The sequence below is a fragment of the Conger conger genome, chromosome 3, assembly GCF_963514075.1.
Source record: "Conger conger chromosome 3, fConCon1.1, whole genome shotgun sequence".
NCBI lineage: Eukaryota > Metazoa > Chordata > Actinopteri > Anguilliformes > Congridae > Conger > Conger conger.
This window is the reverse complement of record NC_083762.1, coordinates 74,404,018-74,418,863: the sequence shown is the minus strand read 5'-3', so window position 1 is coordinate 74,418,863 and position 14,846 is coordinate 74,404,018. Positions and strand designations below refer to the sequence as shown.

At 50.6% G+C, this 14,846-nt stretch overlaps 1 protein-coding gene across 2 annotated transcripts in view; it reads right to left on the bottom strand.

The window, feature by feature from the left end:
- Window positions 1-674: 674 nt before the first annotated feature.
- The window catches only part of LOC133124380 (short transient receptor potential channel 7), a 58,367-nt gene continuing 44,195 nt past the window's right edge, over window positions 675-14,846 (bottom strand). Inside the window, exons 7-12 of one of the 2 annotated variants that reach the window (XM_061235536.1) lie at window positions 8,054-8,249; window positions 7,585-7,809; window positions 6,338-6,341; window positions 5,296-5,372; window positions 3,575-3,650; window positions 675-814 (exon numbers count right to left, since the gene is read on the bottom strand). In XM_061235536.1, coding sequence (XP_061091520.1) covers window positions 675-814; window positions 3,575-3,650; window positions 5,296-5,372; window positions 6,338-6,341; window positions 7,585-7,809; window positions 8,054-8,249 — 718 coding nt within the window. Of the gene's footprint in view, window positions 815-3,574; window positions 3,651-5,295; window positions 5,377-6,337; window positions 6,342-7,584; window positions 7,810-8,053; window positions 8,250-14,846 lie in introns of both variants that reach the window. The other variant, XM_061235535.1, reaches the window with a different exon arrangement.

The following is a 14,846-nucleotide window of genomic DNA, read 5'->3' as shown; positions in this document are numbered from 1 at the left end:
TGCTCTGATGGGTCTCCCGTGAAATGTCGAGCCGTAAAGTTTTCCTGTAGGCACAGCACAATGTCCGTGTTTGTTCATTAAATCAGAGCCCACGTACTGGCCTCCTGCCTGTCCCCCCCCCCCACCACCTCCACCGTCTTCTCCCCCCCCTCCCTCTCTCTCTCTCACACTCTCTCTCCTCCCCTCCCTCTCCCTCTCTATCTTTCCCTTTCCCCTCTCTCTCCCTTCTCCCTCTCTCCCTCCCTCTCTATCTCCCCCTCTCCCCCCTCTCTCTCCCTGTATCTCTCCCTCCCTCTCTCTCTCCTCCCCTCCCTCTCCCTCTCCCCTCTCTCTCCCTTCTCCCTCCCTCTCTATCTCCCCCTCTCCCCCTCTCTCTCCCTTTATCTCTCTCTCCCTCCCTCCCTCTCTCTCTCCCTCTCCTCCCCTCTCTCTCCCCCCCTCTCTCTCTCTCTCCCTCCCCCCCCTCTCTCTCTCTCCCTCTCTCTCTCCCCTCTCTCTCTCTCTCTCCCCCCCCTCTCTCTCTCTCTCCCTATCTCCCTCTCTCTCTCCCTCTCTCTCTCTCTCCCCCCCTCTCTCTCTCCCTCTCCCCCTCTCCTCCCCCTCTCTCTCCCTCTCTCTCCCCTCTCTCTCTCTCTCCCCCTCTCTCTCTCTCTCCCCCCCCCCCCCTCTCTCTCTCAGGGTTTCTTGGTGTTCTTCCCCAGGTTGTGGCTGAGCTGCTGTATGAGGTCGGCCAGCTCCCCTGTGGCCTGGGACTTCTCCTCCAGGAGCTCGTAGCGCAGGCTGGAGATGTCCTGCTTGATCTCCTTCAGCTCACCTGTGAGAGACGCGCACAGTCAGGTACACCTTCAACACACACCCCGACACACACCCCAACACACACCCCGACATACACCTCCAACACACACCCCGACACACACCTCCAACACACACCCCGACACACACCCCGACATACACCTCCAACACACACCCCGACACACACCTCCAACACACACCTCCAACACACACCCTGACATACACCTCCAACACACACCCCGACACACACCTCCAACACACACCCCGACACACACCCCGACATACACCTCCAACACACACCCCGACATACACCTCCAACACACACCAATATCACCCACACACCAAGTACACCTCCAACACACACCCCAACATCACCTACACATCACCCACACACCTTTAACACACACCCCGACACACACCTTCAACACACACCCCGACACACACCTCCAACACACACCCCGACACACACCTCCAACACACACCCCGGCACACACCTCCAACACACACCCCGACACACACCTCCAACACACACCCCGACACACACCCCGACACACACCTCCGACACACACCCCGACACACACCTCTGACACACACCCCGACATACACCTCCAACACACACCCCGACATACACCTCCAACACACACCAATATCACCCACACACCAAGTACACCTCCAACACACACCTCCAACACACACCCTGACATACACCTTCAACACACACCCCGACACACACCTTCAACACACACCAATATCACCCACACACCAAGTACACCTCCAACACACACCTCCAACACACACCCTGACATACACCTTCAACACATACCTGACACACACCTTCAACACACACCAATATCACCCACACACCAAGTACACCTCCAACACACACCTTCAACACACACCTTCCACACACCCCTACATCACCCACACAACCAGCTACACCTTTAACACACACCCCAACATCACCTACACATCACCCACACACCTTTAACACACACCCCAACATCACCCACACAGCACACCTCCCAAGTACTCCCAAGTTCACCTCCAACACACACTAATATCACCCACACACCAATTACACCTCCAACACACACCCCGACCTACAGATTTGACCCAGGCCTGTGTGCCCCACACATCCAGTCAGTCTAGCACCAGCACATAAACATGAACCCCCAGGTGCACTCCCAAGTAAAATATACAGTACAGTAATAAACATACTGCGATAAAATATGCGGTATCAAGAATGGAATACAGTGACAGGTAGTACAAACTTTAGCTTTAATGCACAGACACCGGAGGCCGGCGAGCGAAGGATGATTAAAGGAGAGGAGGAAGACACTCAGAGCCGAAGCAGGCGGAGCCTGACGTCCTGTGTCACCTGTGACGGACGCGCGACGGCCGGCGACGACAGCCGGGCAGTGATGTCACTACCTGTTCCCCTCTCCCGGATGGCGCACTGTCACCCTGAAGTGCCACAGCGCACAGGTTTATGGAGCCGGGATGATGTAACCGCAGTCACTGACTGACAGGTCGAATCAGGGCAATGATGCCTCCTCGTGTGACGGACAGACTAGAAAGGCCAGGCTGTGTTTGATGTAGGGACAGTCCCAATACACAGGGGCTTAGCTCCATTAAAACACCAAACTAATTAGAACTCGTTACCAGGGAATCGAAGGGTCGTGACCCCCCCAATGGAATGTTAATTGGTGCAATTTCTCGGATGACCTATAAAAGGGCCTGTGTACAACACATGCTGCCTGCCTCACACACACACACACATACACACTCACACACACACACTCACACACACACACACACACTCACACACACGCACACACACACACACTCACACACGTACACACTCACGCTCAAGCACACGCACACTCACACATACACACACACACTCACACACACACCCACACACACTCACGCTCACGCACACACACACACACACACACACTCACGCACACACACTCACACACACACACACACACACTTACGCACACACACAAACACACGCGCACGCGCACACACACACGCACACACACACACACACACGCACATACACACACACACACGCTCACACACACAGACTTTCACGCGCAAACACACACATGCACGCTCACACACACAGACTTGCACGCTTACGCACACGCTCACACACACGCTCACACACACACACGCTTATGCTCACGCACACGCTCACTCACACACACACTCACACACGCACATGCTCACGCCCACACACACACACACACACACACACTCACACGCACATACACCCACACCCATACGCACACAAACACAGGCACGCACGCACAGTCTCTCTCCCGTACAGGCAAACACAGGGACTTTGTCAGAGTAAAAACATCAGTGTGGAACAGCTCTGTCATATCATTGCAGTCAAAGACGCTGGCAGGCACCCCGATGTGACACAACACGACATCAGGGAGCCATTTTCCAAATGACATGAGGCACGTCACGCCACCATTTCAGAGTGCCGAGAATGCCGTAGTGTGGGCTTCTCTCCTCATTCTGTAACTCTGACGGGAAAACCACCCCCCGCCTCCCGCTTCAGGTGAGGATATGATCGTCCGGCCAATCAAACACCATGCAAGCAGACTTAGACACTGCTCCAGACGGAGACGAGAGAAAGCAGGACTTCACGCACACGCACGCACGCACGCACGCACACACACACGCACACACTTCTGAAGCCCCACGCCCTCGCTCACTGGCAGGCCTGTAGGGGGGACTTCGCGTTAAAGAATGGGCCTCTTACCTTCGTTTACTTCATCGTTCTCCCGGTCCACCTGGGCCTTCAGAACGTAGCGCTTAATCAGACGCTTCATTATTTTCTACCGCGGACGAGGAGGGGAGAGAGGGAGGGGGGGGATGAGAGAAAAAAAGAGGAGAGAGGACAGAGAAAAGCAAGTGCAGGAGAGAGGAGCGTTAGCATTGAGAGTCTGTCACATGCAAGAGCCCCCCATATTACTCCGTGACAGATAAATATATATTATTGTACAGTGTGCCACAAAGGATGGATTTCAGTTATCTCCTCTCCTGCTCTCCCTCTCACTCACACATGCAGGCACACACAGCATAACATCCAAGCATTTCCTGACAGTCCCCTGTCTGTGAGTGTGTGTGTGTGTGTGTGTGTGTGCGTGCCTGTGTGTGAGTGCGTGTGTGCGTGTGTGTGCGTGTGCATGCGTGTAAGTGTGTGATTACATGCGTGCGTATGCATTTATGTGTGCGTGCAAGCACATGAGTGTGTATGTGTGTGAGTGTGTGTGCATGTGTGTGAGTGTGTGTGCATGCATGTGTGTGAGTGTGTGTGTGCATGTGTGTGAGTGTGTGTGCATGTGTGTGAGTGTGTGTGTATGTGTGTGAGTGCATGCGTGTGAGTGTGTGTGCATGTGTGTGAGTGTGTGTGCATGCATGCGAGCGTGTGTGTGTACATGTGTGTGAGTGTGTGTGTATGTGTGTGAGTGTGTGTGCATGCATGCGTGTGTGTGTGTATGTGTGTGAGTGTGTGTGCATGCGTGAGTGTGTGTGTATGTGTGTGAGTGTGTGTGCATGCATGCGTGTGAGTGTGTGTGTATGTGTGTGAGTGTGTGTGCATGCATGCGTGTGTGTGTGCGTGTGTGTGTGTGTATGTAAAGCTGGGAGCATGCATGCGCGCGTGTGTGTGTACATGTGTGTGTAAAGCTGTGAGTGTGGGAGAGACATCAGGGAGGATTTAAATCGATCGTTTCACAGCCAGGACCTCTTCAGACTGCTAAGGGGAGTGTCTCTGTCAATGCACACTTCAAACCCTGGAGGATCGATACCTCTACCCCACTGCATCCAGCACAGACCAAACAACTCTCCCCGGTTTACCCAAACAGGGCATCAATCATATCAGTGATATTTTATAAAATGTCATTTTGATGATTGATCGGGTGGACTGGAAGATTCAATATTATTTCAGTCTCGTTATTTCTTTAATACAGGCAAATACACACACACATCAGCTGTCTCATTTTAAAACAGTGATCTGAGCAGACACTCTCATCTAGAATGGGCAAGTTATTCAGAGTCCCGGGCCCTAAAATGTCATATCTCATTCTCTGTCCTCGTTCGTTCTTTTATTCATTCTTTCAGTGAACGGCTGACTGAACAGAGAATGCCAGCCATCCACAGAATGCTGGATTGCTCAGAAAATCTCCAGCCCATTGTTAACACGGGTGCAACCTTCCCACTTCCAAACTTGTCCCACACAAAGACCTGCTTGATTGGTCAGAGGTCATAGCCAATCACGAGGAAAAGATGGGATTACAGACCTATTTTTGCTCGCGATTGTTCTCTGTGGTTACAGGTTGCCTAGCCTCTGTAGCTGTGCTGTTGAGAAATACACAGGTGCCTGATTTGACTGTTGTTTATGAACATGCCCGGATAGAGATGACTCATGAGACTGCTCTGGTGAGACGCACAGACACACACAGAGACACGGACACACACCTGATAACGTGTCGGGTTCTTGATCGGCTTTTTCACCGTGAGGTCATCTCGCGATCTGGGGTTACTTCGGTATCGATCTGGCTGAGGTAGGAGAAGAAAATGAAAATAATAAATACGAAAATAAAGAAGATTAAAGCGATAAAGGATAATGCGTGAGAAGATTAAATGGCGAGATCCTGACAGAGTAGAGACATGTGTGCATGGTTTGGGGGGGGGGGGGGGGGGGAGGGGTGTATGTGTGTATGTGTTTGTGTGTGTGTTTCCTGTATGTCAGTGTGTGTGCATCTGTGAGTTTGTGTGCGTGCCTGTATGTGAGTGTGTGTGTGCATCTGTGAGTTTGTGTGTGTGCATGTATGTTAGTGTGTGTGCATCTGTGAGTTTGTGTGTGTGCATGTTTGTGAGTATGTGTGCATCTGTGAGTTTGTGTGCGTGCCAGTATGTGAGTGTGTGTGCATCTCTGAGTTTGTGTGTGTGCATGTTTGTGAGTGTGTGTGGGGCTGAGGCAAGTGCTCACACATGTGGTTATGTGAAAATAAGGGAGCAGAAAGGTCTGCATGAATGGATGTATGAGTGTTTGTTTGTGTGTGTGTATGTGTGTGTGTGTGTGTGTAAGAATGAGACTGAGGTGTGTGTGTGTGTGTAAGAATGAGAGCAGGGTGTGTGTGTGTGTGTGTGTGTGTGTAACAATGAGAGCAGGGTGTGTGTGTGTGTGTGTGTGTGTGTGTAAGAATGAGACTGAGGTGTGTGTGTGTGATATTCCTCCAGCTGAGGCACTCCTGAAACAGAGCAGATATGAATCATGGGAGGCCTGGGCCCATTCCTCTTCCACAAAGCAAAGAGAGGAGACAGGACCCATCCATCCTGGAGCAGCGTTCGGTCTGCTGCTTCCCCACATCCACGGGCATCCAGGGCCGTCAGCCCGCCCCGCGGGGAGCCTAACTCAGGTGGCGGGGGGGCTTTGATGAAATACGCCACCGCACCGCCCCCCACCTGGAGCGTGATCGATACCGCCGCCGGCCACAGAGGCACCGCACCGGAGCACGTAGCTGCGTGACCGCACGCCGCAACACGGGCAGGGCATTCCTCCAGAATGAGGTCAGCCCGGCGCTTCAAAGCGCTGCTTCTGCCGGTCACTGACCCTGTCTGCGCTCTGGCCTCGCTCGGGCTGGGATCCGGGCGCTGGAAACGTTCGGCGGCGAGCAGAACGGCGCTCGTGACTCTGGGAGGGGGGCAGGGAGTTCCTCTGACGTAGCCGGCCCGCGGCAGCTCACTGTGAAGGCCGGAGGAGGCGGAGACGCGGCCCACGTAACGGCCGCCGGCGTCCCGGGGCCCTGAGCGGCACCCGGAGACAGTTCGCCTCCGCAGACGGAGACCGGAGCGCGGACGTGCCGTGTGGCAGGGCCTGTCTCCGCCTCGCTCTCCCCCGCACCGCGGCTTTACCCTGCCGCTCCCCCCGCTAACGCGTGCCTTAGCAGCGCTGCCTTCGACATCAACGGGCCGGAGACAGGATCCCCTCACAGCGTGGGAGCGGTTCTCGTGATTCAGTCACGAGAACCCCGCTGCAAGGAATCCGCCGCGCCGGTGTCGTAAAAGGCCACTTTCGTCACGATGTCAGCTGCTGCAATATTAAGCTGCTGTGAAATATATTTGTCAATATATTTTCTCATATATTTTCAGCACACATATTGTTACCTCTCTGTAAGGGCCCTGTGCTCTTGAAGCAGTGACATATCATCTTGGTAAACTGCATCTCTCACCTCAGTGCAGGAGTTTAATATGCAGTATGCAGCATCACTCAACGTAGTGTGGGAATTGAGTATCCAGCCTTACTCCCCTTAGTGTGGGAATTGAATATGCAGTATACAGTATACCTAACCTTAGTGTGGGAATATAGTATGCAGTATGCAGCAGCTCTGACCTTAGTGCAGGAGTTGAGCATGCAGTATGCATCATATATGACCTTAGTGTGCAAGTTCAGTATGCAGTATGCAGCAGCTCTGACCTTAGTGCGGGAGTTGACCATGCAGCATGCAGCATATCAGACCTTAGTGCGGGAGTTGAGCATGCAGCACATCAGACCTTAGTGCGGGAGTTGAGCATGCAGCATGCAGCACATCAGACCTTAGTGCGGGAGTTGAGCATGCAGCATGCAGCACATCAGACCTTAGTGCGGGAGTTGAGCATGCAGCATGCAGCACATCAGACCTTAGTGCGGGAGTTGAGCATGCAGCATGCAGCACATCAGACCTTAGTGCGGGAGTTGAGCATGCAGCATGCAGCACATCAGACCTTAGTGCGGGAGTTGAGCATGCCCATCTCCACCTCGCTGCCGTCCGCCCTCCGGCCCCCGGCCTTGCACAGACGCACCAGGCAGGCGCGTGTCCGCAGGATCAGGTAGTAGAAGGACTTGGGGCTGGGCACCAGGTTGAACGGGGCGGGGAGGGTCCTGCCCTCGTCGAAGTAGGAGAGCCACAGCTTGGCCCGGGCGAACTTCCACTCCACGTCCGCGTCCTCCTGGGAAGCGCGCACACACAGAACGGGACAGTGGTTCAGCAGTTTCCATGGAAACACAACCATTAGTTCAGCCCTTCGTGAACTACAGGAAAAGAGGAGTGATAAAATCCCTTGACTATCTTTACCGAGGATTGATTACGTACTCGTTGTATCATTTGTTGGGGAAATGTTGAGACTTCCTTGTGTTAATAATTATAATATGACATCCTGAGGGAGTTGTTTGGTTGTTGAGTATTGACCTCACCTCGATCTCCTGGTAAGAGTTATTGATCATGGCGATAAGCATGTTGAGGAGGACGACTACCATGGTGACGTTGTAGACTCCGTACAGGACGTAGCCGATGTTTTCAATGAACTTGTGGTCGTACTTTAGCACCACAGAGATGACCTCAGACAGACCGAAAATCGACCAGAACAGTGTCTTAAAGCTCTCCTCCACCCTGTGGAAACAAAGACATATGTGTGCATGCACATACACATACACATACACACACACAAACAGAATACACACCCTGAGAAAAAAAGGTACAAATGCTTGCACAAATTTGTACCTTTTTTGATTGAAAAATTTACTCATTTTTGCCCAAAAAGAACATTACCTTTGCTGTACTTTCAGGGTACATTTGGGAAATGTCATTTTATTTCTGAGAGTGCAGTATGTCTGTATACCAGCGTACTAGAAATGCTGAAGGGCATGAAATATTAAACCAATAATTCTAAACATTTGCGGATACAGTTAAAACACAGTCACTGAACTGAAAACCACTCATCTCCAACAGAACAAATAGGAATCTGTATCATGTTCAGTAATGTTCATTTTGGACACTTGTCTGTTAGATCTTCAGACACAGGCTGTTTCGTTTCCCAGAGTGGCTGGAGACAAAGGAGCCTCTGTTCAGCTTTCCAGCAAAGATGTGGGGCTGGATTGTGTTCATGGTTTTCGAGTAAGGGTGGCACAATAAGGACAGTGTTTTCGTGTGTGTGTGTGTGTGTGTGTGTGTGTGTGTGTATGTGTGAGCACCACTCACTTCCTTATGGAAATGGACTGGGAGAAGTAAGCTGAACTGAGTTCAGTTTCAGTTCACAGATCCTCCAGTCATTCTAGCATGAAGTGCCCTGATTTACTGCTTTCAAGGAGTAATGCATACAAGTAAATATGCTTGGGATTCTGAGTCTGAATGTTTACTAGCCCAGTCACTCCCTTGTCTGCGTGCCCCACTATTCGGGTGTTTACGGTAGTTCCGGGGTTCAACCTTCCTTCCAATCTTGCATTCCTTACTTCCTGCTTTCTCTCCATTTCATGTTTGTACATAGCACTAATATACTAATCCCAACTAACATAGAATTTGTACAGTACTAATTATACGAACACACTAATATGTTTGTCAAACTAACAAATTAACATTCACTAGTTTTGTGTATTTGTAATTTAAATCACTTAACTAACTTACTAACGCATCTCCAGTTTCAATTCTGTTCTGTAACTCCGCCTCCCTATTCTATCACTGATTACTTGCTTAGTTTCAGCGAAGAATTCGCACCTGTCTCTCCTTATCTCTGCATCTCCTGATTCTCTGCAATTGTCTACTCTCTAGTCCGGAGCCGTTTGTATTACGATTACGTGTGTCTTTGTGAATCCAGTCCGCGTTTTCATTTCCCCCTCGTTATTGTCCTATTACCCTTTCATGTGTCTCACCTGATGTTTATTTGTTAGACCGCCCTCACTCCCATGCCCCATCTAGTTTGTCTCATTTCCCTCTGTATTTATACCTGTCCTTTTCAGTTGCATGCTGCTAGTTTGTCTTGTCCTGTTTTTTGTTCCCGAGCCCTTTATTCCTTCCCCCTGTTCTAGCCCCCTTGTTCCTGAGTCCTTGCCCCTGTTTATTGGATTTCCGGTTTTGACCCCTGCCTGCTTCCCTGGACTCTTCTTTCGTTGTTGTGGATATCTGTACCTCTGTATTATTGGACTGACCCCCTGCTTTTTGACCTTGGCCTGTTTTGTGACTACGCTCTGTCTGCCCCATCATCTGCGAGTAAACTTGCCATTTTCCACACCCCTGTGTCTGCTTCTGGTTCCTCTGCCCTCCCTGCCGTAACAGTATGACTTTTTAAAATGTTCTAATTTCGTGGGAATAAACTTTAAACATGAAATACACATAAGGCTATGTTTTCAAAAGACCTGTGCAAACTTTGTATACAAAGGTGTGTGGGGATAGCTTTGCCCTCTATAGCTGTATAAAATGTAAGAATATATACAACCGTTTTCATCTTTATCTCAGATTTCTTAGTAGATGATTGTGGTGGCACTTCCCCCATACAAGCGTCAAACGCACGCACACACGTGCACACACACCTGTAGTCTTATTCAAACCCTAATTCTCTCACGTCAAGCCCACTTACATGCACCTACTCTATAAGAAGTAGGTGAGAAAGATTTAAGATTGATGAAAGATAAACTATGTCGTCAGTGACTGTGGTCTGAGTTTTCCCTCCTCTAGTGATGGGCCCTCCCCCCCTCCGTAGGATTCCTCCCAACAACCACTTAGACTTGAAAGGCTGAGCATGACAAACAGTCCATCTGATGGAGCACAATGCACACTCTGTGTCTTTCAAAACAGGTGGGATTAATGTGGGTATGCGCAGAATGCAGACACACACACACCGCCCTGTATGAGGGTATGCACAGACACACACACACACAGCCCTGTATGAGGGTATGCACAGAACAGCCCTGTATGTGCAAACCGCAGACACACCCTGTATGTGACCCCAGAATGTCAGCGCAGAATGCGTCACGCTGTTCTGACACACCTACGCATATCGCCCAATTCACTGCAGGACTTTAAGAGCAAAGTGGCCGATTGCTCAGGCTCTCTTCACGTGTAGTCAGGAGCTTATAGAAACACGACATGACTGCGAGGGTGTCGGTTCTGAGAGATCTGGAGGAAGCTGTACGAGTTAATGTTCCCTGCAGTCATCAGAGACGGCGTGCCGTCATGTGATAAGACTCCCTCATCTCCCTCCCCCCACATCCCGGGAGAGAGGAGTGACTCTCCTCCACTTGATAGCTGCGCTATGCCACACCATGCTACGCTATGCCACACCATGCTACACTATGCCACACCATGCTATGCTATGCCACACCATGCTACACTATGCCACACCATGCTATGCTATGCCACACCATGCTACGCTATGCCACACCATGGTAGGCTATGCCACACCATGCTACACTATACCACACCATGCTATGCTATGCCACACCATGCTACGCTATGCCACACCATGCTACGCTATGCCACACCATGGTAGGCTATGCCACACCATGCTACACTATGCCACACCATGCTATGCTATGCCACACCATGCTACGCTATGCCACACCATGCTATGCTATGCCACACCATGCTATGCTATGCCACACCATGCTACACTATGCCACACCGTGCTACACTATGCCACGCCATGCTATACTACGCCAAGTCATGCTACGCTATGCTATACTATGCCACACCCTGCTATGCTATGCCACACCATGCTACACTATGCCACACCGTGCTACACTATGTCACACCATGCTACACTATGCCACACCCTGCTATGCTATGCCACACCCTGCTATGTTATGCCATGCTATGCTACCCTATGCCACACCATACTACGCTATGCCACACCGTGCTACGCTATGCCATGCTATGCTACGCTACGTCATGACATGCTATGCGACACCATGTTACGCTATGCCACACCCTGCTATGCTATGCCATGCTATGCTACCCTATGCCACACCGCGCTACACTAGCCACGCTACACTACACCCAAAGGGACTGGGCTCAGAGCCTTCTCACCTAAAACATTGATCTGCAACAATGAACCAGGCCCTGGCTTCCCACAACAGGACAACCCTTTACTCCGACTCGGAGACCAGACGGAGACCACAGCACTCCCCACCGCCCACCCCCCGCCCCCCCCCCCCCCCCCCCCCCCCAAGACTCGTTTTTTAATACGGAACAGGCAAACGGAGGAACGACAGGCGCTCGGACTGACGGATCTCTCCGGCGGCATCCCTGCGGTAATTAATCACGGTTACTGCCGCGTAGGCTGCTCAGAAGCAGCTTATGTTCACGGGCTGCCGAGTGACAAGTCAATTTGTAAGCCGCCTCGGAAGGAATTTTCACCAACTCTCTCGATGGCTTCACCGGGAAGATTTATTTTGGAAACTGCCTGGTTTGTTTGCTGCTTGTTTTTCTCTCTCTGTCTCTAATTGGCTTTTTTTTTTTTGGGGGGGGGGGTGGGGGGGGTTTAAATATACGTTTGGCTTCAATGTGAAGAATGAGAAAGTCCTCTCCCCCGCCAGCGTGCTAAAAATATTCTGTATCTCGGGCGTGAATAGCACAGAGCTCAAGGACTGTACCTGGCTGAGAAACTCTGGATGAAGACAGTCAAATCTGTCAAAACCAGGCTCTATCCCTAAGCCCCCCACACACCCCACACAACAGCAGTGTGTTGGACACACTGTGAAAACTTAAAATCTTATTTCTATTCTTTTTTTGCTAAATAAGACAAAACTATTGCCAATAAGGCGGCACAGTTTTGACTCATTTCAAAATTTGCCAACGGGGTCATTTGTCAAGGAAACAGTACCTTAAAACAAGCTCATGTTTTTTTTATTTGAGAGGGAAAAAATACGATTTTAAATCTTATTACAAGACTAAAACACCTGTTAAGACAGACTGTTTTTAATATCAGCAGCCACCATTAGCCATTTCTAATGGCTATATCACTCCGTTCTTTGCTAAAAACCTGCCAGGGACGTGTGGCACATTGGACGGTACCACTTAGAGGTTGGCGTTGTAGAGACACCGGTCTCTGGTGTTGAAAAAACAGTATCTGTTCTCACAAGCTCACGCTGTCCCTGATTTAAAGTGCCCCTCTTATCCGTTCCAGACCGACCTGGACCCCAGCCACGGTTGACAAGTGCGGGGTAAACATGGAGAGATGGGCTGAGCCTCCCCAAAATCCACCTTCCTCAACCTCCACCGCCTCCTCCTCTCAGTCCATTTATATCTGGCAGAGCTGGGCTGAGAGCCCACGCCTCCCTACGCGGAGGTGCAGAACAATGCGCCTGTCTCCGGGAGAGGCACGTCTCTCCTCCCTGCCAGCTGCCGTGCACCTCCGACACCCCGTCAGAGCGCCCTGCCAGGGCTACTGCAGCGCCCGGGGCACCTGGGGGCAGTAAAAGAGACGCAGAGATAAAAAGGCATCTCACCTTCTCTGGCGTTTGTGCTGAGCCTGGCCAAAAATACAGAAATAACTGTCACTGGAGGACGGCAAGCACCGTCTGCTAACATAACGGGAAAAATATCACAAACGCTCCTCTGGTTTGACCACAAAGACAGTGGCATCTCTCTCCCTCTCTTTCTCTTTCTCTGCTGTCCTCCACTCTTTTTATCTCTCCACAGTTCCACCGTTTGTTTCAAGTCATTATTCGACTCATATTACCCTCTCTTCTCCAACCCTCTTCTCCCCCTTTCTCAACCTCCCCCTTCCTTCCCTGAGTTAATCAAGGAGGAGGGTGTTGCTGGAGGTGTTAGGGTGACCATTAAGGGCCTGTCATTGCGAGCCACCCCCCACCCCCTCTCTCAAAGTCCCCTCCTGGGAGATCATTATCCCGCTCTCCACCTGTCCACCAGGGCCGGGGCACAGGGTTCATGGTTGGACACACCTGCCCACACAGCTAAACCAGGCGCCTTTGATCCGCCTCCACCGCAAGGCACATGCACAGAAACCTAAGGGGGCGTCCCACCCTCAATTAGCACCACACTGACCCCTGCTGGTGGCCCGGGGAACTCCTCAGGATTGAGTCAACAGTGACGGATTCACACACAGCAGACCGTGTGCATGCAGGAAGAGCACAGGTAGCCTCAGCCACATCTAATAATTTCAGCCCCAGATCGGATCAATGCCGTGTTTGCTTTTTATTTCAGGGGAGATTGGCGATTGAAATGTGTCGCTAAAACTCACAAGACCATGGAACTTTTGGACCAGGGGGGTGGGGTGTGGGTACAGTCCCTCCGGCATGTGTGGGGAAAACCAAGGTGGAGAAACGGAATAATGAGGACTAGCACCTGCTATCGTCTCTGTAAACACTTCCATATTCATCGTTGCAGCCCAGACTATACCCCACATGTACATGGCAAGAGGTCGCGCTGCATACAAATTCTGAGCTAAACTATATCAAGGTTATGGAGACTAGCCTCCAGGCTGCACATTTAAAACACTGCCTCTTACCTATTCTGATAGCCATGATAACATGGCATCGTTATAATTAATGACAGCCATCTAATTTAAAGTGACAGCAGCTCAGAAATGCATCGTTACAACTTGTCGACCTCAACCGAGCTTAGAGGTGATCGCTCATTGTGCCCTTGAGCTGCACCGAACCAAGAGAAGAACTGTTTGCAGATATTAAAGTGGAACATTAGTTTCTATTTAGCAAGAAAAACCCTGAGGCAACTTGAATTCAAGGATGCAATTTAAACTACGTGCCGCTACTTAATGTGTACTAATGGACTGCATATTATATTCAGACCTAAAAAAGCAGCTCTAAGGAAATACACGGAACACACGTATTACTTTTGAGGCAATGCGTAATCCCATCTCCGAATTACTGCAAAATGGCTGAATTTGTTGTTGCATTCTGCCAGTGCTACCCTAACTTTAAAGTATGTGGTGAATTTGCCAAAGGAAACAAATCTCTGTTACCCTCTGCTACCAAGGAGCAGAGAATAGCCGAGATTTATGACCTAAACTTTATCATCATCATCATCATCATCCTCACCATCATCACCATCATCATCATCATCATCATCAGTCATCATCAATCATCACCACATGCATCACATTCACTCTGCTGGAGCTCATCAGAGAGGCAAGCACTGTGAAGAGCGTTCACTCTGGGAAAACAATGCGCCATTTTGAAGTTAAGTAAAAATCTTTACTTCTCCAGAGTGGAGAAGACAGTAGCCCATCTGAGG